The 21,687-nt window shown below is 39.0% G+C and overlaps 1 protein-coding gene across 5 annotated transcripts in view; it reads left to right on the top strand.

The window, feature by feature from the left end:
• Positions 1-21,687, top strand: part of DIS3L2 (DIS3 like 3'-5' exoribonuclease 2) — a 384,538-nt gene that overhangs the window by 58,502 nt on the left and 304,349 nt on the right. For all 5 annotated transcript variants that reach the window (XM_056819939.1, XM_056819938.1, XM_056819942.1 and 2 more), the window contains 2 exons: positions 877-1,011; positions 2,369-2,526. In XM_056819939.1, coding sequence (XP_056675917.1) covers positions 877-1,011; positions 2,369-2,526 — 293 coding nt within the window. The remainder of the gene's footprint in view (positions 1-876; positions 1,012-2,368; positions 2,527-21,687) is intronic.

The raw sequence follows: 21,687 nt of genomic DNA, 5'->3' as shown, positions 1-21,687 counted from the left end.
TCTAGGGCCCTCAGCTTCTCTTCTGTGTTTCTTAAAGCTTAAAAACTGTGAATTTGAAAAAACACACACATTACATTTTATTTGGGAAGGATATATGTGTGGGAAATTTCTAGGACCAGCTCTTCAGAATGGGATCTTAATGTATCTACTGGGAAAGTGAGCTAGCCCTGTAGTTAAGTACCTGGATCATGGGCCAATGGCCAGTGGGGATAACATATTCCCTACCCAGGTGGAAGGCCAGGAGGTTAGCTGCCCTGTTCCCATGCCAGTCCCTTGATCCATGGAACAAGATTGACATGAGCTATAGGAGCTATTCCCTTTTCTCCTGGTTGGTCCAAGCTGATGGGATGGAAGAAAACAGTGAGCCTCACTCCAAAGGCAAAGCAGAGATTGGTGGCAATTAATGATTCCAGGCCGAATTAGCTTTTGTGATTTTTTTTTCTTAGGGCTTATAGACAGATGAGTCTAGATTTAAGTTTGGAAATGAGTAGGATGGAGAAAGAGCTCAGACCATTTTCCTGGACCTCATGGCCTTCTGTTTGAGCCCCTGAGAGATTAAATTGGGTATCTTACAATGTCTTAGACTCTTGCATTCTTATTGCCTTCTCCATTTAAAGCAATTTTCCATTCAAACCAAGGGTGAAGCCCAACGAGGCCCTTTAGCTGTGAAGCAGAGAGAGAGAGAAGGGGATGTCAGAAGGTCTTGAAAGAAAAGTCAGCTTCAAATTGAGTAATTTCCTAGCTGATCAAAAGAAAATGACATTTGTATCCCCCCCAGCCTGCCCCCTAGTTAAGAACCTAGGAAGAGCTTTATATCCCCTTCGACAGAATGAGGAGCCCAGAGTTCCCCAATGACAGCTTCATCTTTGGTTGCAGGGAGCCGGCCTCGAAAGAGTTCTGAGCTGAGTAGCACGCCTTCGAATCTGGGGAAGAAGAGGCAACTCTTGGAGGCTGAAAGTATGAGCCATTTGGACTGCAGGACACACCCAAAGCAGCTGGGAACTCCAAAAGGTAGAATCCAGCTGTTCTGATCTGGGGTGGGGGTGGTAGTGGTTATTGTTGTTGTTGGTGGTGGTAGTGGTGGGAGTTGGGGGGGTGCTGCGGTAGTGTTGGCATTGATGAGCAACAGCTGGGGCAGGCCTGGGGGGAGGGATTCCTAGGATGGAGGGAAGCTGCAGGCTTCCAGTGACCTCTTCTCTATTAGGAGAGCCTTTGTTGTTATATTCTTATATGAAAATGATACCATACCTTTTAGTAATAGATATTTATAGTTTATTTGAAATAAATATTGCATGTGTAGGAGTCAGCCCATCCTTAGTACATTGCTCCCAATCTGCTCATTTAAAAGTCTAGTCTAAGCAAAGGAAAGTAAATGAATGCTGGAGGGGATGTGGCAAAGTAGGGACATTAATTCACTGCTGGTGCAGTTGTGAACTGATCCAACCATTCTGGAGGGCAATTTGGAACTATGCCCAAAGGGCGCTAAAAGACTGTCTGCCCTTTGATCCAGCCATAGCACTGCTGGGTTTGTACCCCAAAGAGATAATAAGGAAAAAGACACGTTTAAGAATATTCATAGCTGCTCTTTGTGGTAGCAAAAAACTGGAAAACGAGGGGATGCCCATCAATTGGGGAATGGCTGAGCAAATTGTGGTATATGTTGGTGATGGAATACTATTGTGCAAAAAGGAATAATAAAGTGGAGGAGTTCCATGGAGACTGGAACAACCTCCAGGAAGTGATGTAGAGTGAGAGGAGCAGAACCAGGAGAACATTGTACACAGAGACTGATACATTGTGGTACAATCGAATGTAATGGACTTCTCCATTAGTGGCAATGCAGTGAGCCTGAACAACTTGGAGGGATCTATGAGAAAAAACACTATCCACAAGCAGAGAACAAACTGTGGGAATAAAAACACCGAAGAAAGGCAACTGCTTGACTACAGGGGCTGAGGGGATATGATTGAGGAGAGACTCTAAATGAACATCCTAGTGCAAACACCAACAACATAGAAATAGGTTCTGATCAAGGACACATGTAAAACCCAGTGGAATTGCACGGATATGGGAAGGAGGTGGGGGAAGGGGAGGGAGGGAAAGAATATGATTCTTGTAATCAATTGACTAAATAAATTTTCAAAAAAATAATCTAGTCTAGTCTATGGGCATGTTTGCTCTTGGTTTTGTTCAGTTGCCTCTGCCCATATTTTTTTATAATGGTTATATGGGAAATGGGGAAGCCATATTTTTTATATTTTCATCTAAATAAAACAAAATGAGATTGTCTAAAGTGTTAGAATCTGAGTTTTAGGAACGTAATGACCTTAGACTGGTAAAAGAATTGATGACTGCTTTGTGTTCCTAGGTGTGTCCCATGCACTTGGCTGCTCTGGAACTGGGTCAATGCCAGGAGACAGAAAGATGCCGAGTAAGCACTCACAGGGGAAGAAAAGGAGCGTATTTGAGTCCTACATGTCTAAGGAGAGTGTTTCAGCTGGCCTGAAGAGAGGAACACTTATTCAGGTATGTAAGACACGGTATGAGAATGTTCGGTAAACGTAATAAATGTCGGTGGACTCAACAATGCACATCATTTATTGGTATGTGACTATCCAATCCAGGAGGTAATAGGCCCCAGCAGCCAGCTGTCAAGGGAAGCTCTGAACCGCCTTACCCCAAGGACATTTTTTCAGTTTGGGGAGTTCTGGGTAGGGTCAGTGCTTGGACTTAGCAGCCCTTTAGGGGTTGGCTTCTTTTAGGTTGGCAGGGCTTGTCAGGGAGTTTGTCTGTTTAAAGCAGAGCCGTCAAAAACAGAGCCCTCAGGTGGCATGTGGCCTAACATTGCAGGGGGCTTCCCTAGCCAGATTGAATATAACTGGGAAATAGTTACCAAAATAAATGTGGTTTTCAAAGTTAATATGTGGACTGCAGGGCTGCAGGGATCTTTTTATACATGGTGGAAACTGGATGCCTCTTGTGTCCCAAGCTCAGATATTTTGTATAAGGCAGACTCCAGGACCTTGCCCAGAGATGCTCATGGGGTTTGTTGTTGGACTTAATCTCAAAAAACTCAGGTTGTCCATGATGGTGGTTCTTGGTGTTTAGAAAGCCACGTGCACTCTGAGATCCAGTGCAGGAGCTGGTCATCTGCAGGGCTTTGAAATATGGCAATGGCCACTCCTTTGTGAACTTCCTACTTCCTTCATGGAATGAAAGGAACCCTGGCCTAGGAGTCTGAAGTGGGCTCTAGTTCTAGTCTTGTGATCTTGGGCAGAAACTTCCCCATTGTGGGCCTCTGGGTCCTCCTCTGTAAGTGAGGGAATAAAATGAAATGACCTCCCAACCATAACTTTTTTCAGGTTGTTTCTCAGGTAGGTGGTAAACTGTCTTTATCAATAGTGTGAGATTTGCAGAGAAAATCACTTCAAAAATACCCCTACTTTGAAAAAATTATTTTGTGTAACATTTGTAGATACAGTTTAGCTCACCATTATTAAGCAAATGCCTTATTTCTGGATAGAAATCTTTGGTAACAAAACAGAGGGAAGACAGGAACCCAACAAATACCTTTGGAGAGGGAGCAGTTCATCCAGAATTGCTCCAAATTATTTGTAAACCATCATGGCTCATTGTAGGGGAACAGAATGGCTCTGCTGGCCAAGCTCACTTGCCTCCTGCTGCTTCTGTGTGTGCAGAAGAGTCATCCAAGCTCATCTGGAAGAGAAGTCACAGCACTCACCTAGACTTTCTTATGAATGTCCAAAACTCTCCTGAGGTCATGGCCCACGTTCAAAGTCCATTCACTCAGCAGGTGCCAGCCTGCCTCCCTTCTCATCCCCTTTCCAGAGTTTTCCACAGTGGAGTGTCCATGGGGCTAATAATCTGTTGCTTTTGTGTGGAAGTGAAGTGCTTTGACCTGAAAACTAGTATTGATTCCAGGCCTCTTTCTGCCAGATCCTTAGTTTCTTCCCAATTTCTTTTTGGGAAATAACAAGATCTGACATTTCTTTAGCCATGTAAAATTTAGAAAGTTTTTCATATGCATTATCTCATTGGAAACCCTAGGAGGTGGGTCACAAATATCTCTATTTTAAAAGCAATGTAACTGAGGCTCAGAAGTGGAGCCAATTACCCTCAGTCACACAGGAAGTAAGTACTGGGGGTGAAATTCAGCCCCAGCTTCTCCTGGTTCTAATTCTGGTGCTTTTGACCCTGGACCATGCTGGGACCATCTCTCAGCTGTGTTCTCTCTAGCAGTATCCATAAGACACTGATGGGCTCAAGAAATTGTCATCTGCTGATACACTGTGGTACAATCGAATGTAATGGACTTCTCTACTGGCAGCAATGCAGTGATCCTGGACAATTTGGAGGGACTTATGAGAAAGATGCTCTCCACATCCAGAGGAAGAACCAAGGGAATAGAAAAACAACTGGTTGATCACAAGGGTCGATGGGGAAGGATTGGGGATTAGACTGTAAATGATCATCCTAATGCAAATATTAATAATCTAGAAATAGATCTTGATCAATGATACATGTAAAGTCCAGTGGAATTGCATGTCAGCTATGGGAGGGGGTGGGGGGAAGGGAGGGAAAGAACATGAATCTTGTAACCACGGAAAAATATTCTAAATTATCTAATTAAATACAATTTTCAACAACAGCAACAAAAATTGTCATCTGAGGAAGAAATAAATACATTCAGAGAGGAAGACCTGGAACACTGAAAGTTCAGAGATTGTCAGCAGGGAATGGAGAGAGGGAGCACTACAACAGACTTCTCAGGCTCTGGAAATTGAAAGGTCCTTCCTTTGCCCGTAAATCAAACCTGATAAATATAGCAGGTCTTGTTCCCAAGTATGTGTAAATGATTCCTGCTGAAGTGTGACATCATGAGACCTTACCACCAGAACTCTGCTCCCTCATGCACATATGAGAACAGTTGTTCTTTGCAGATGGGGAAAAAAGCTGGTTCCAGATATGAGATCACAGCGTGAAATGTACAACACTGTAAATAAGCTTTTCATGGGCCAAGATACGGAGCCCATCTGCTTCCTAATGTAAATGTGCTGGGTGCACTCTGTGCTCTCTCCTACGACGAAGGAGCTCGCGAAGAAAGGCAGTTTAATGCCGTCGGACCAAAGCAGCCTTCATGTTGGCCTTGACCTCAGAGCACTAGTGAGTGTTCATGTTCTGATTTCAGTCCATTGTGACATCTTCTCCCCTGTCCCATTATTTCAAACTTTGAAGCCACACTTTTCTTTTTTAACCCTTACTTTCTGTCTTAGTGTCAATTCTAAGACAGAAGAGTGACAAGGGCTAGGCAATTGGGCTTAAGTGACTTGCCCGGGGTCACACAGCTAGGAAGTGTCTGAGACCATATCTGAACCCAGGACCTCCAGACTCCAGGCCTGGCGCTCTATCCATTGAGCTACCCAGCTGCCCTTAGGACACATCTTAAATGGGACCACAGTTTCAGCCTTAAGAGCGTCTTCTCTTTAGATCAGAACTGAAAGAGTAATAGGCTCCTCACAAGAGATAATGACAGTTTTGATAATATACAATTACAATTTTTTTTGTATGAACAGTTGTAATAAAATTAAAAGGGAAACAAGTTAATTGGGAAAAATCATTATTACAAGTTTCTCTGATAAAGATTTCCTATTCAAGAGATAGATAAGGAACTAACTTAAATTTCTGAGAGTAACAGCCATTCCCTAGTTAATAAGTAGTCAGAGGATATGAATAGGTAGTTCTCAAAGGAAGAAATCAAATGCTCCAAATCACTGATAGTTTGAGAAATGTGCATTAAAGCAGTTCTCAGGTTTAACTTCACAGCTAAGAGATTGATAAATATGATGAGAGGAAACTGACAAATACAGGAGGAACTTCAGGAAAACAGGCACGACTTAGGTACAAGGGGTCGGGGCAGGGGCTGTGAGTTGGCTCAGCTATTTTGGAAAGCATTTTGGAATGATGTCCAGCAAGTTACTCAACTGAACACACCCTTTGTCCCTGCTTGCTACTTGACCTGTATTCTAAATAGATCAAAGCAAGAGGAAAAGAACCTATATGTACAAATATATCTATAGCAACATTTTTGGCAATGGCCCCAATCTGGAAAATATGGGGGTGCCTTCCCTTGGGGGATAACTAAAGTTATGGTATATGAATGTAGATGCTTTTTATGCCATGAGAAATGGCAAAATGGACAGTTTCAGAGGAAACAAGAAGACCTCTGTGAGCTAATTCAGAGGAAAGTGAGTAGAACAAGAACACTTTCTACAACGACATTTTATTTTACTTTATTTTTTGATTTGGAAAATGTTATTTAATTAATTAATTTAGAGTATTTCTCCTGGGCTACAAGATTCCTGTTCTTTCCCTTCCCTTCTCCCACCTCCCTCCAGTAGTACAATTCCACTGGGTTTTACACATGAATGACAACATTTTAGAACAAAACCACTCTAAGAGACTTAAGTATTCAAATCCCTACAGTGGTAAATTGTGAGTTTAGAGGACAGAGGCCAAAACTCCTCCTGCCCAAGAAGTGATGAGCTTAGAATGTAGAGAAAGACATGCATTTTTGGATATGGAAAATGTCAGTCAGACATTTATTAAGCACCTACTATGTGCCAGGTATTGGGCCAGGCTTTGTGAATGCAAAAAGAGGCAAAAGATAATCCTCCACAAGGAGCTTACTTCCTAATGGGGAAAATAAGCAAATAAATATGTACAAACAATTTGTATCCAGGAGATGTAGACAGTCATCAAAAGAGGAGGGAAAGCCATAGTTAAGAGAGATTGGGGAAGACTTCCTCTGCAGAAGGTGAGATTTGAGTAGGAGGCCAGGGAAACCAGTCAGCAGAGATCAAGAAGGTGAGAATTCTAGGTGGGAAGTGCTCCCACAAAGGTCAGTGGAGATGCCTAGAGCCCAGAGAGGGAGGGTCTTTCACAAGAGAGGTGTTTGTTTGGCCAGATTGATCATTTATTATATGAAGGCTTTCATGGGGTGGGCAGTGGAAGATAAGGATAATAACATGCTTGTAAAAATAAATATGTTAAGAAAAAATTCTCTAATACTTTTTAGCATATGTAGTTGTGGAACAGAAGAGTAAGACTGATGTTATAGTATCCATCTGCAGTCTTTAATCAAATCTTCTTCCTGGACCACCTATCTATTTCCCCTTATCCCCATTTCTTTCATTCAAAAGTATTGAATCAGGCTGTATTGGAAGGCCCTTGAAGTCAGAAATTTGTGGGGCAACATATTTTCCATCTTACGTTCTTTTCAAGAAGAAAAAAAATCATTCCTGTGACTTTGCATTAGGTTGTTCTTCAAGAATGGGTAAGTATTCTTCAATCTGTTTTCTTTGACAACATGACTAGTATGGAAATATGCTTTGTGTGACTGTACATGTATAAGCTATATCAAATGGCTTATTTTCTAAAGTAGAGAGGAAGGGAGGAGGAAAGAGAATTTGGGACTCAAAAATTTAAACAAATGTTAAAAATTGCTTCACAAATAATTGGGAAAATAAAAAAATAATGGGTAAGGTATGAACATTTTCTTTTTTCTTTTAATTATGCTTCCCTCTTATGACTGCTAGTAAAGAGCTGAGCCAAAATGAGTAAAATAAAATCAAACTATATATAGTAAAATATATCATAAAACTAGTTAGGTTAAAAAAATATACTTGACATTATGTTAATAGTCCCTCACTTCCTTTTTTTTTGTGGTTGGAGGAGGGGGATGGAGCCTTCTTTGTTTTAAGGCCCATACAGCCTCAGAAATTAAATAGAGCTGTTGTTCTCTGCTCCCTGGCAGGCAGTAAGTGAGTAGACTGTACACTTACCTTTTTTCTTTCTGTTTCTTAGGTCTGAATCTCCCAGTTAATTAACTGAGCAAGGAAGGCCAAGAGGGAAGTGGATTAGACTCTCCATTTTTCACTCTCTCACTTTTACTCCACCCTCCTCCTCTGGCTAATAATTATACAAATACAATTTAGTAAGAAGAAATGGGGTGCAAAATGGAAGTTGTTTAATATCATCAAAATTTATAGAGCTTGTAGTAATTGGGGAAAAGCTACCCTAAAGACTTTTAATTTATCCCCCTTTTCCCCGCCCTTATTTTACTTTCCTTCTTACCCACCTCTTCTTATTCCCCTCCTATTTCTCTTTAGGATCTTTTGGTCACCCCGCTAACAACTTTTCCTGCCCTTTTAATACCCTCCCTTCCTTATTTCCTTTCTACTTCTCTATAGAGTAAGATAGAATTCTATACCTCAATGAATCTGGATGTTCTTCCCTCTCAGAACCAATTCCACTGAGAGTAAAGTTTAATTATTACCTGTTATCACTCTCTTCCTTCTGTTCTTATAATAGTATTCCTCCCCACCCAATGCACCTCTTTATGTGGTATAATTTACCCTATTTTACCTCTTCCTTCGAGTTTCTCTTAGTACAATCCTTTTTTCCCCTCTCATTTTTTTTAATCATCCTAAAAAGCTTAATACTACAACCTCTGCCGATGCATATTTCTTCAATCTATTATGATAATGAAAATATTTTTTAAGAGTTACAGATAACATTTTTCCCTATTAGAATATAATCATTTTTACCTTATTAAAGCCCTTAAACATTTTTTTCTTTCTTGTTTACCATTTTATGATTCTCTTGAATTTTTTATTTAGACATCAGATTTTCTGTTTGATTCTGGTCTTTTCTTTAAGAATGGTTGGAACTCTTCTATTTTATTAACTGCCCATACTTCCCCCCACCCCCCTCAAAGTATACAATCAGTTTTGATTGGTAGGTGATTCTTGGTTGTAGACCTAGTTCTCTTGCCTTCCTGAATATCATATTCCAAGCCTTGTGGTCCTGTAGCATGGAAGCTGCCAGATCCTGTATAATCCTGACTGGTGCTCCTTGATATCGATCTGAATTGTTTCTTTCTGGCCACTTGCAGTATTTTTTCTTTCCCTTCTTGTTCAGGAATATCAGGGCAGCTTTCTTGGATAATTTCTTAAAATATGATGCCTAGGCTTTTTTTTTTTTTTGGTTCTAGGCTTTCAGGTAGTCCAAGAATTCTTAGATGATCTGTCCTGGATCTGTTTTCCAGGTCAGTTGTCTTTTCAGCAAGATATTTCATGTTTCCTTCTATCCTTTCATTCTTTTGATTTTGCTTTATTATTTCTTGCTTTCTCATGAGATCATTATCTTCTACTTGCCCAATTCTAGTCTTTATTTTATTTTTTTACGTTTTAAACATTATTTTATTTGGTTATTTACAAACATTATTCATTGGAAACAATGATCATTACCTTTTCCTCCCCCCTCCCCCCTACCACCACTTTTCCCATAGCCGGCGCACAATTCCACTGGGTTTCACATGTGTTCTTTGTTTGAACCCATTTCCATGTTGTTGGTATTTGCACTAGAGTGTTCATTTAGAGTCTCTCCTCAGTCATTTCCTCTCAGCCCCTGTAGTCAAGCAGTTGCTTTTCATCAGTGTTTTTACTCCCACAGTTTATCCTCTGCTTGTGGATAGTGTTTTTTAGATCCCTGCAGATTGTTCAGAGACATTGCATTATCCCTAGTGGAGGAGTCCATTACCTTCGATTGTACCACAATATATCAGTCTCTGTGTACAATGTTTTCCTGGTTCTGCTCCTCTCACTCTGCATCACTTCCTAGAGGTTGTTCCAGTCTCCATGGAATTCCTCTACTTTATTATTCCTTTTAGCACAATAGTATTCCATCACCAACATATACCACAATTTGTTTAGGCATTCCCTAATTGAAGGGCACCCCCTCGTTTTCCAGTTTTTGGCTACCACAAAGAGTGCAGCTATGAATATTCTTGTATAAGTCTTTTTCCTTATTATCTCTTTGGGGTACAAGCCCAGTAGGGCTATGGCTGGATCAAAGGGCAGACAGTCTTTTATCGCCCTTTGGGCATAGTTCCAAATTGCCCTCCAGAATGGTTGGATTAATTCACAACTCCACCAGCAATGAATTAGAGTCCCTACTTTGCCATATCTCCTCCAGCATTCATTACTTTCCATAGCTGTTATGTTAGCCAATCTGCTAGGTGTGAGGTGATACCTCAGAGTTGTTTTGATTTGCATCTCTCTGATTATGAGATGTATAACACTTTTTCATGTGCTTATTAATAGTTTTGATTTCTTTGGCTGAGAACTGCCTGTTCATGTTCCTTGCCCATTTATCAATTGGAGAATGGCTTGGTTTTTTGTACAATTGATTTAGCTCTTTGTAATTTGAGTAATTAAACCTTTGTCAGAGGCTTTTATGAAGATTGTTTCCCAATTTGTTGCTACCCTTCTGATTTTAGTTACATTGGTTTTGTTTGTACAAAAACTTTTTAATTTGATGTAGTCAAAATTATTTATTTTACATTTTGTGACTCTTTCTAAGTCTTGCTTGGTTTTAAAACCTTTCCCTTCCCAAAGGTCTACCAGGTATACTATTCTGTGTTCACCTAATTTACTTATAGTTTCCTTCTTTATATTCAAGTCATTCACCCATTCTGAATTTATCTTGGTGTAGGGTGTGAGGTGTTGATCCAAACCTAATCTCTCCCACACTGTCTTCCAGTTTTCCTAGCAGTTTTTATCGAATAGTGGATTTTTGACCCAAAAGCTGGGATCTGTGGGTTTATCATATATTGTCTTGCTGAGGTCACTTGCCCCAAGTCTATTCCACTGATCCTCCTTTCTGTCTCTTAGCCAGTACCATTGTTTTGATGACTGCTGCTTTGTAATATAGTTTGAGATCTGGGACTGCAAGGCCCCCTTCCTCTGTATTTTTTTTTTCATTATTTCCCTGGATATCCTTGATCTTTTGTTATTCCAGATGAACTTTGTTATGGTTTTTTCTAAATCAGTAAAGAAATTTTTTGGAAGTTCTATGGGTATGGCACTAAATAGATAGATAAGTTTGGGTAGGATGGTCATTTTTACTATATTGGCTCGTCCTACCCATGAGCAGTTAATGTTTTTCCAATTGCTCAAGTCTAGTTTTAGCTGTGTGGAGAGTGTTTTGTAGTTGTGTTCATATAGTTCCTGTGTTTGTCTCGGGAGATAGATTCCTAGGTATTTTATTTTATCTAAAGTGATTTTGAATGGGATTTCTCTTTCTAATTTTTGCTGCTGAACTATGTTGGAGATGTATAGAAATGCTGATGACTTGTGCGGGTTTATTTTGTATCCTGCAACTTTGCTAAAGTTGTTGATTATTTCAATTAGTTTTTTGGTTGAGTCTCTAGGATTCTTTAAGTAGACCATCATGTCATCTGCAAAGAGCGATAGCTTAGTCTCCTCCTTGCCTATTTTGATGCCTTCAATTTCTTTTTCTTCTCTAATTGCTACTGCTAGTGTTTCTAGTACAATGTCAAATAGTAGAGGTGATAATGGGCATCCTTGTTTCATTCCTGATCTTATTGGGAATGCATTTAGTTTATCCCCATTGCAGATGATATTGGCTGATGGTTTTAGATATATACTGTTTATTATTTTTAGGAACGACCCTCCTATTCCTATGCTTTCTAGTGTTTTCAATAGGAATGGATGTTTTCTTCTCTAACTAAACGATTTTGGAGTATCATATTGTTTAATTTCCAATTAATTTTTGATTTGGTTTTCCACATACCATTACTGATCATTATTTTTATTGCCTTGTGATCTGAAAAGGCTGCATTTATTATTTCTGCTTTTCTGCATTTGTATGCCATGTTTCTGTGACCTAGTTTATGGTCAGTCTTTGTGAATGTGCCATGTGGTGCTGAGAAGAAGGTATATTCCTTTTTGTCCCTATTTATTTTTCTCTATATGTCTATTAACTCTAATTTTTCTAAGATTTCATTCACTTCTTTTACCTCTTTCTTATTTATTTTTTATTTGATTTATTTAAATTTGATAATGCTTGGTTCAAATCTCCCACTAATATTGTTTTACTGTCTATTTCTTCCTTCAATTCTCCTAGTTTCTCCATTAGAAATTTGGGTGCTATATTATTTGGTGCATATATGTTGATTAGTGATATTTCCTCATTATGTAAAGGCCTTTTTAACAAAATAGAATTACCTTCCCTATCCCTTTTAATCAGGTTTATTTTTGCTTTGGCTTTATCAGATATCATGATTGCAACTCCTGCCTTCTTTCTATGAAGGTCTTACTCCATCCTTTAATTCTGACCTTGTGGGTGTCTATCCGCCTCATGTGTGTTTCTTGAAGACAACATATGGTAGAGTTTTGGATTCTAACCCATTATGCCATTCGTCTACGTTTTATGGGTGAGTTCATCCCATTCACGTTCAAAGTTATGATTGTGACTTGTGAATTCTCTGGCATTTTGATATCCTTCCCTAATTCTAACCTTTCTTCTTTAGCTCTAACCTTTTAATCTAGTGATTTACTTTAAATCAGTCTCCCTTGTCCCCTCCCTTGATATGTTTCCCTTTCTAGCCCCTCCCTTTTTGTTCCTTCCCCCTCCCTCCTCTCTTTCCCTCCCCTTTTGTTTTCCCTCTCCCCCTTCCCCACTTGGTTTTCCCTTCTCCCTACCCTTGTTGGGTAAGATAGAATTCAAGATCCCAATGGATCTGGATGTTTTTCCCTCTCAGAGTTGATTTCCCTGAGAGTAAAGTTTAAGTAAAAACTCTCTTCCTCTCCTTCTTATAGGAGTTTTCTTCCCCTCCCCTTCCCATGTGAATCTTTGTGTGAGAAAGATTATTCTATTTGATTTTTCTTTTCCCCCTATTTACACATTAAAATTTCCATATATTAATACATATAGATTGATATAAATGTAGTCCTTATAGAAGAGAGTTTGAATAAATGAAAAGATAACAATTTTCTCCTTTTCCCTTTCCATCATATTTACCTTTTCAGGTATTCCATGCTCTTTGTTTTTCGATATCGAACTTTCCACAGAGCTCTGGTCTTTTCTTTGCAAAAAGTTGGAAATCTTCTATTTTGTTGAATGCTCATACTTTCCCTTGGAAGTATATAGTCAGTTTTGTTGGATAGCTGATTCTTGGTTGAAGACCCAGCTATCTTGCCTTTCTGAAAATCATGTTCCATGCCTTAAGATCATTCAGAGTGGAACTTGCAAGGTCTTGTGTGACCTTGATTGGCATTCCTTTATATCTAAATTGTCTTTTTCTGGCTTCTTGTAAGATTTTTTCTTTTGCTTGAAAGCTTTGGAATTTGGCAAATTACATTCCTGGGAGTTGTCTTTTGGGGATTTAGTGTAGAGGGTGTTCTGTGAGCTCTTAGAGTGGCCGTATTGCCCCCTTGTTCTAGAATTTCTGGGCAATTTTCTTTGATTATATCTTGTATTACAATGTCGAGTTTGCTGTTTATTTCTGGCTTTTCTGGAAGTCCAATTATTCTTAAATTATCTCTTCTTCCTCTATTTTCCAAGTCTGTCACCTTGTCAGTGAGATAGTTTATGTTCTCTTCTAATTTCTTGATCTTTTGGCTTTGCTTTATTGATTCTTGCTCTTTTACCTGCTCGTTGTCTTCCAGTTGCCTAATTCTGACCTTTAAAGCCTGGTTTTCCTTTTCAGTTTGGTCAAACCGGTTTTGTAGTTGTGTGAAATTCTTTTGCATTAATTCCCACTTTTCCTGACAGAAGGCTTCCATCTTTTTGATCATTTTTGATTCAAATTCTTCAAAAGTTTGTGGAGAGTTTCCATTTCCTTTGGAAGGTTTCAGCGCATTTGCTTGTGTTTCCTATTCTATCTCCTCTGTATTTTGTATTTTTGCTCCATAAAATGTGTCCAAAGTTGCCCCCTTCTTGTTTTCCTTGTTGTTTTGAGCCTTTTTTGCTTCTGTGCTGTTTGCTATCTCTATCTGAGTGAGGGAGGCTGGCTCTTCTGTTATCCGTCTGGTGTTCAGTGGCTTTAGCCCCAGGCAAATTGTCTGTCTTCCCCAGGAAGCCCTGAATTTCTGGTGTTTCGGTGTTTCAGTGTTACTACCTTCCTCAGTTCCCTTCCAGTGCTTCTCTGTTGCCTTACTTCTATGCTCTGCGCCTGGCTTGACACTCTCAGATGTATTTCAATGCCTTTGCTGGCCAGATGATCCTGCTCTCTGAGGGGGGAGGAGCCATGGCTTCCCCTCTGAGGGCTGGTGATAGGATTAACCTCAGACTGAGTATGCCCTGAGGCAGGGACCTTCGGAGAGACTCAGATGGAAGGATCTGTTCAGGGGGCTACAGGCTTCTCCTGTCTCTCTCTGTTTCCCTGCTGTCTGGGTGTCCCCTCGACTGGCTCAGGTTGTTTTCAGGGTTTGGCCTTCAGAATAGCCGGCTCCCGAGGCCCTTTTGCCTGCCCTGAGGTTCCTGCTGCTGCCTCGGATTCAGCGCTCTGGGTTGGGGGGGGGATGGGTTCTGGGACCTTCCTTTTGCCTACCCCTTAGATCCGAATGATCTCGGGTTTTGACTTTTGGGGGGCTGTACCTTTTGATCCAGGTCCAGGAGGAGTGTTTCCGGGGTCTATTCTGTTGTTTGTTTTGAATTTCGGTGCCCTAGGAGCATTCAGTTTGAGATCAGTAAGGAAGGGTTTCTGGAGCTCTGAACTTTAGCTTTTTCTAAGCTGCCATCTTGACCGGGAGCCCAATTCTAGTCTTTAAAGACTGATTTTCAGCTATGATCTTTTGATTTCCCTTTTTGGTTTGGTTCATCCTGCTTTTCATTGCTCCCAGCAGGTCAATTCTGATCTCCAATTTGTTTATTACTTCATTTGATTTTTGTGCCTCTTTTTACATTTAAGCTTTTTGTTTTACTTTCATTTCTTTCCCTACTTTTATTCTCATTTTTTTCCCTATTTTTCTTATTTGGTCCTTTTTTGGTTCTGCCAGAGTTTGTGACCAGTTTCCATTTTGGGGAGGGAGGAGTTTGCATATGTTTGTTTGTTTCTCACTCTCTTCCATTGCTTCTGTATTTTGCTCTTTTTCTCCACAGAAATTTTCCAGGGTCAAGAGCTTTTTTTGCTGTTGTTTATTCTTTTTCCTACTGGAGGATTTTGATTCCTGCATGTTGGTGGTCATTGCTGTCTTGGTTTCTGTCTCAAAGGGCTATGCCTTGGGATTATCTTCTCTTCCCTGTCAGAAGCCTGAGTGAGGGCAGGTAGATCTGTGGTGTTTTTTGTGTATGGTGCTTCAGAGTGTTTTGCCCTGAGGCTATTTTCCTCAGCTGCTGCTGTTGTTGTTGCTGCTGCTTCTGCTGATGCTGTTGTTGCTGCCTTAGCCCCTCAGCTGCTGCTGCTGCTACCACTCTAAGCCCCACCTCCTATGGCTGGTATTTTGTAGGGTGGGTCTGGAGTGTAGCACCCTGTACCAAGTTTTGCCCTGAGGCTATCTTATTCAGTTGTTGCTGTGTGGGAGTGAGCTCCCCACACTATTCCCTGAGTCTCACTGCCCAGGTCTGGCATAGCCCTCAGGGGTGAGTTTTGGTGCTTTTAGCTGCCTCCAAGAATTTGGAGACTTGCCTAGCCCTGGTTCTCATGGGAGTGGTGAGTGGTGGGGTGTATCCCTTATGTAATTTTGCCCCCTCATAGCGTGGGAATCCCCTCTCTCTGCCTACCTTTCATGCTCCGTCCAGTGGAAGAGTTCCTTTACTTGTCCTATTTTGACCTCTATCCTTTTGAGATGTTTTGTAATGATTGGATTGGAAGAAATTTCTGAGTGGCTCCAAGTTTTTCCTGCTATTAAGCTGCCATCTTGGCTCTGCCTCTCCCTAAAGACTTTTAAAAACTCTTTTTAGTTTCTGCTTTTGGGAGAAAAACAGATGCCATGTAGGGTCAGTTTCCCCTAGGACAGTGATGGTGAACTTTTTATAGGAGCAAGTGATGTGAGAAATGTCCATGTGAACTGGAAGAACTTCCAGGAAGTGATGCAGAGCGAAAGGAGTAGAACCAGGAGAATGTTGTACACAGAGACTGATATATTGTACACAATCTAATGTAATTAACTTTGCTACTAGTAACAATGCAATGACTCAGGACAATCCAGAGGGACTTAGGAGAAAGAAGCTCTCCACAACTAGAGAAAGAACTGTGGGAGCAGAAAGACCTTAGAAAAATATATGATTGACCACATAGTGCAATAGGAATGTGATTAGGTTTTGATGTTAAAGGATCGCACTACTGCAAATATGAATAACATAGAAATAGGTTTTGAACAATGATCTATGTATAACCCAGTGGAATTCCTTGTTGGCTCTGAGAGGAGGGGAGGAGAGGGGGTGAATCATGAATTATGTAGCCATGGAAAAATAATATAAAATTAAAAAAAAATAAACATACTTTGTTTTTTCACCCTTAAAAAATGTCCTCAAGCGCATGTGGAGAGGGGGAGGGGAGCAGTCCAATTCTACATCCCTCTGGCTTTCTAGTAATGAACTCCAGCAATCTTTATGCTAGGGCAATAGCACATGTGCCCACAGAGAGGGCTCTGAGTGCTCCCTCTGGCACCTGTGCCATAGGTTCGCCACCATGGCCCTAGGGAGTTTCTTTCATCAAATACATTTAAAGGGTGGGATTCAGGTTTAAAACATGCTTTCCTGGACAGTATAGGTAACCAAGGTATTTTATTTGCCAATAAGAAAACTTATTATTTAGTTTATTTGTATGAGATGATCTTAGAAATGTGTTACTGGGCATAGATCATTTTCTAATAAAACCTGCTGGCTATTTTCATGCAGCATAAACAAAAGCCTTTTGTTTAAACCTAAAACATGCCTTCATGTAACTCCGCTATGAATAGTGGTTTTGTTCTCATTTCTTCCATCAGCTCTCCTGGTATTGAGGATCAGCACAGAATGTTGAAACAAGGGTTTTGGGCTGTGGGCAAGAACATTCTATATTGCTATTTTTTGCTTGGGAGTAACAGATGGCTAACAGATATGACTAGCTTGCCATCATGACAAGTGCCTTAGGTTGTCTTTGACTTTGAAGTCTGGATGTTATGAAGTTTTCATAGTGATTATAATTAGGAATTAACATGAGCATTGGTCAGCAAAAGAAGCCACTTATGAGTTTCTGGATTTCATTGACTTGGAAAATATTAAAAAATAAAAGTTATTACTGATATAATTTGTTTTTTACATTTTCTACATTTCCTCTTATATCCTTCCTTCCTGGCCCAGACACATCTCTTATAACAAATACTTTTTTTTTAAAGAAGGGAAAACTATTAAAATCAACCAATACATGAAAAATGTGATATTATATATTTAATATCCATCAATCCCCACCTTTGCAGAGTAGCAAGGAGGAAGTGTTTTCTTATATCTGTTCTTGGGGGTCAGTCTTGGCCTTTATAGGTTTGATGGTTTTGTGGAGTTTGTTCTTTCCATTTATATTGGTGTATTAATTTTGAATGTTATTTTTCTGGTTCTGCTAACTTTACTTTGCATCAATTTTTATGCATCTTTCCATTCTGTGTTTTAATAATCATATTCATAGTTTCTTATGGCAAAATAATATTCTATTACATTCATATGCAACTTATTTAAATATTCTCTGATCACTTGGCATATACCTTTTTTCCCTCCACAGTTCTTTGCTACTGCAAAAGTTGTTGATATAAATAATTTCTGTATATGTGAAGCCTTTCTTTATGTCATTGACTTCCTTGGGATATAGACATTTCAGGCACTTTATTTGTACAATTATTGACTGAGAAGTGCACATTTATTTCCAGAATGGTTAAACTAGTTCATAATTCCACTAACAACTTATTAGTATGTCTGTCCACAACTCCTGCCATTTGGCTGATATTAAGCTGTGTGAACAATTTGGAGATTGTATACAACACCTTTTTAAAAATAAATTTACAAACCTATTAGGGAAAACAAGGTATGGTAAATAATGACAGTATAAGACAATATGTAATGGCCCATAAATGGTATGAACTTAGTTCTGGAGTGGGTGAATTGAGTGAAAAGCATTTATTAAACATTTACTGTTTTTCAAGTGCTGTATTAACTGTTGAAGTTACCAAAACAAAGCAGTTCCTGACTTCAAGGAGCTTCTATTCCATTTTTTTAATCTTTTATTTTATTTTCCAGTTAATATGCACTCCCTCTCCTAAATTAAAAAAAAAAAGAGGGGAAAAAGCCTTCTAACAGATATGCATTGTCAAACAAAAACAAATTCCCCTATTTACTATGTTCCCAAATGAATGTCTCATTCTGTCCTGAGACTACTACTCATCTCCCAGGGGGTGGTGGGGTGAGTATAACTAATCTGGTCCCTGGAATCAACGGTCAGTGATTCATTGCTCAGATTCCTTAGGTCTTACAAATTTGTTTGTCTTTATAATGTTGGGGTGTAAATTGTCCCATTTTGGGGTTCTTCACACTGTATCACTTCATACAAGGCTTCCTAGTGGGAAACCACCTTCATAACTTCTTAGAATTGAAGCAAGGTTTCATTACATTCATATTCTATAATTTGGTCATCCATTCCCCAGTTGATGGGTATCCCCTTAGCTTCCACATTTTTGCCAACACAGAATGAATTCCTATATGGACATGTTGGTCCTTTTCTTCTTTCTTTGGTCTCTAGTAGTTCCCTAGTAGTGGTATTGTTGTATCAAAGGATACACACAGTTAATAACCTTTTGGACATGGTTCCAAATTGCTTTCCATATGTTTGGAATACTTCACAGATCTACTCAATAGTGCATTAGTGTGCCTGTTTTTCCTCAGCTCTTCCACCATTTGTCTTTTTTTTTTTATTGTCAACTTTGCCAATTTGAGGAGAAACCTGAGGTTTGCCTTAATATTCATTTTATAAACTGTTAGTTACTTGGAGCATTTCCCTCATATATCTGTAGTTAGATTAAATTTCTTTCCCTTACAACTGCTCATTTATATCTTTTCACCATTTATCATTTGTGAAATGGCTCTAAGTCTTATAATTTTAATTTGTTCTCCATATATCTTTGAAAAAATGAGACCTTTATCAGAGAAAATTGTTGCAGAGATTTTTATTAGTTTTGTTTCCCTTCTAAGGATTTGTTTGTGCAAATCCTTTTATATTTTATGTATTAAAGTTGTCCATTTTGTTTGTTTGCTTAAGAACATTTCTACTACCCATAGATCTGATAGGTAATTCCTTCTTTGTTTCTCTAATTTGTTTAGGATGTTATCTTTCATGTCTAACCGGTCACTATTTGGAGCTTATCATGGTATATGATGTGAGTTATTGCTCTATATCTGATTTTCAATTTTCTTAGCAGCTTTTTATCAAAAAGCGAGTTCTTAATCCAGTAGTTGGGGTCTTTGGGTTTAATCAAACACTAAACTACTGACTTAATTAAGTTCTGTAATTTGTGTATTATATGTGCTTCACTGATTAACCCCTCTATTTCTTTCTTTTTTAAAAAACCCTTACCTTCCATCTTAGAATCAAAACTGTGTATTGGTTCCAAGGCAGAAGAGTGGTAAGGTTAGGTAATAGGGGTTAAGTGACTTGCCCAGGGTCACACAGCTGGGAAGTGTCTGAGGCCAGAGTTGAACCTAGGACCTCCCATCTCTAGGCCTGGCTCTCAATCCACTGAGCTACCCAGTTGCCCCCGACCCTTCTATTTCTTAACTAGTACTAAGTAGTTTTAATATTGCTCTGTGTATAATATGAATCTGATATTGCTAGGCTCCCTTTTTTTCTCACTGGAAAAAAATTCCCCTGAGATTCTTTACCTTTTTGTTCCTCCAGATGAATTTCATATTATTTTTTTCTAGCTCTTTAACATAATCCTTTTGTAATTTGATTGTTACCAGATCTTGATCTGGTATCCTGATCGCTATCAGATATGTCCTGAACAAATACTTTATTTTAGATGAAATTGTCATTTTCATTATATTGGCCCAGCTAACCATGAGCAGTCACTATTTCTCCATTTATTTAGGTCAGTACTTCTGTATTTTGTAGTTGCTTTGATGTAGTTCCTGTGTGTGTGTTGTGGCAGGTAGATTCTCAAGTATTTTATATGTTCTGTAGGTATTTAAGTGAAATTTCTCTTTCTCGTCCTCGTTTGTTTGCTGGTAGTCAAGCCAGCAAGAATTTATTAGGTTCTTGAGGCAGACTTAGCATTAACAGGACAAGGAAAGGCAAAATCAGTCCCAGCCCTCCAGGAGCTCTCATTCTGATGGGAATGGTGTCGGTGATGTACAGAAATTCTGCTGTTACATTTTGATTCTTTACACACACAGATTTTCTTTTTTAAGTTCTGAATTCTCTTCCCCTCCTCTATTTCATTCTCCAACCAGTGAAAATCATGAAGAATAAAACCGATTACAAATGTGTATTGTCCTGAAAAACAAATGTCCTCATTAGCCATGCGCTTTTAAAGAATTTTCATTTATTAATTTAATTATAAAGATATTTTACTTTACCAATTACGTGTAATAACAAATTTCCACAAATTTTCTGAAGTTATATCATCCAAATTGTCTCTCTCCTTTCCTTCCCTCCCCACTCCTTGAGCTGGTAAGCATTTTGATCTGAGTTTACCTGTAGTATCATGCAAAACATTATTTCCATATTGATCATTTTTGTTAGAGAATAATCATATAAAACCAAAACCCCAAAACAAAAATCCAAATAAACTAAAGTGAAATTTCATGCTTTGTTCTACATTCCAACTCCAACAGTTTTTTCTCTAGAGATACATAGCATTCTTTTTCATAAGTTCCTCAGAATTGTCCTGGATCATTGTATTGCTAGAAGAAGCTCAGTCTATCCCAGTTGATCATTCTGTAATATTACTGTTACTGTGTATAGTGCTGCCCTGGTTCTGCTTGTTTCATCCTATTCATCATTTCTTACAGCACAGTGGTATTTCATCACTATCATAATACCATGATTTATAAGCCATTCCCTAATTGATGGACAGCCATTCAATTTCCAGTTCTTTGCCACCACAAAAAGAGCTGCTATAAATATTTTTATATAAGTAGTTCCTTTCTCCTTTTTTCCAGTCTCTTTGGAATATAGACCTAGTAGTGGTATTACTGGATCAAGAGGTATGCATTGTTTCATAACCCTTTGGGCATAGTTCCAAATTGCCTTCCAAAATGGTTGGATCACAACTCCACTAACAATGCATTGATGTCCCAATTTTGCCACATCCCATCCAACATTTATCACTTTTCTGTCATATTGGCCAATCTTATAGGTGTAAGGTTGTTTTAATTTTAATTTTTCAAGAAGGATTTAGAACATTTTTCATATGATTATTAATATCTTTTTTTTTTATCTGAAAACTGGTTAATCCTATCCTTTGACTATTTGCCAACTGGGGGCTTGTATTCTTATAAATTTGACTTAGTTCACTACATATTTGAGAAATGAGGCCTTTATCAGAGAAATTTTTTTTTTTAAACCCTTACCTTCCGTCTTGGAGTCAATACTGTGTATTGGCTCCAAGGCAGAAGAGTGGTAAGGGTAGGCAATGGGGGTCAAGTGACTTGCCCAGGGTCACACAGCTAGGAAGTGGCTGAAGCCGGATTTGAACCTAGGACCTCCCGTCTCTAGGCCTGGCTCTCAATCCACTGAGCTACCCAGCTGCCCCCTTATCAGAGAAATTTTTATGAAATTTTCCAGTTGTTTCTTGATTACATTGGTTTTGTTTGTATAAAAACTTTTAAATGTAA

Source organism: Monodelphis domestica, chromosome 2, assembly GCF_027887165.1.
Source record: "Monodelphis domestica isolate mMonDom1 chromosome 2, mMonDom1.pri, whole genome shotgun sequence".
Classification (NCBI taxonomy): Eukaryota; Metazoa; Chordata; class Mammalia; order Didelphimorphia; family Didelphidae; genus Monodelphis; species Monodelphis domestica.
The sequence above is the reverse complement of the archived record's forward strand: the minus strand, read 5'-3'. Positions and strand labels throughout refer to the sequence as shown.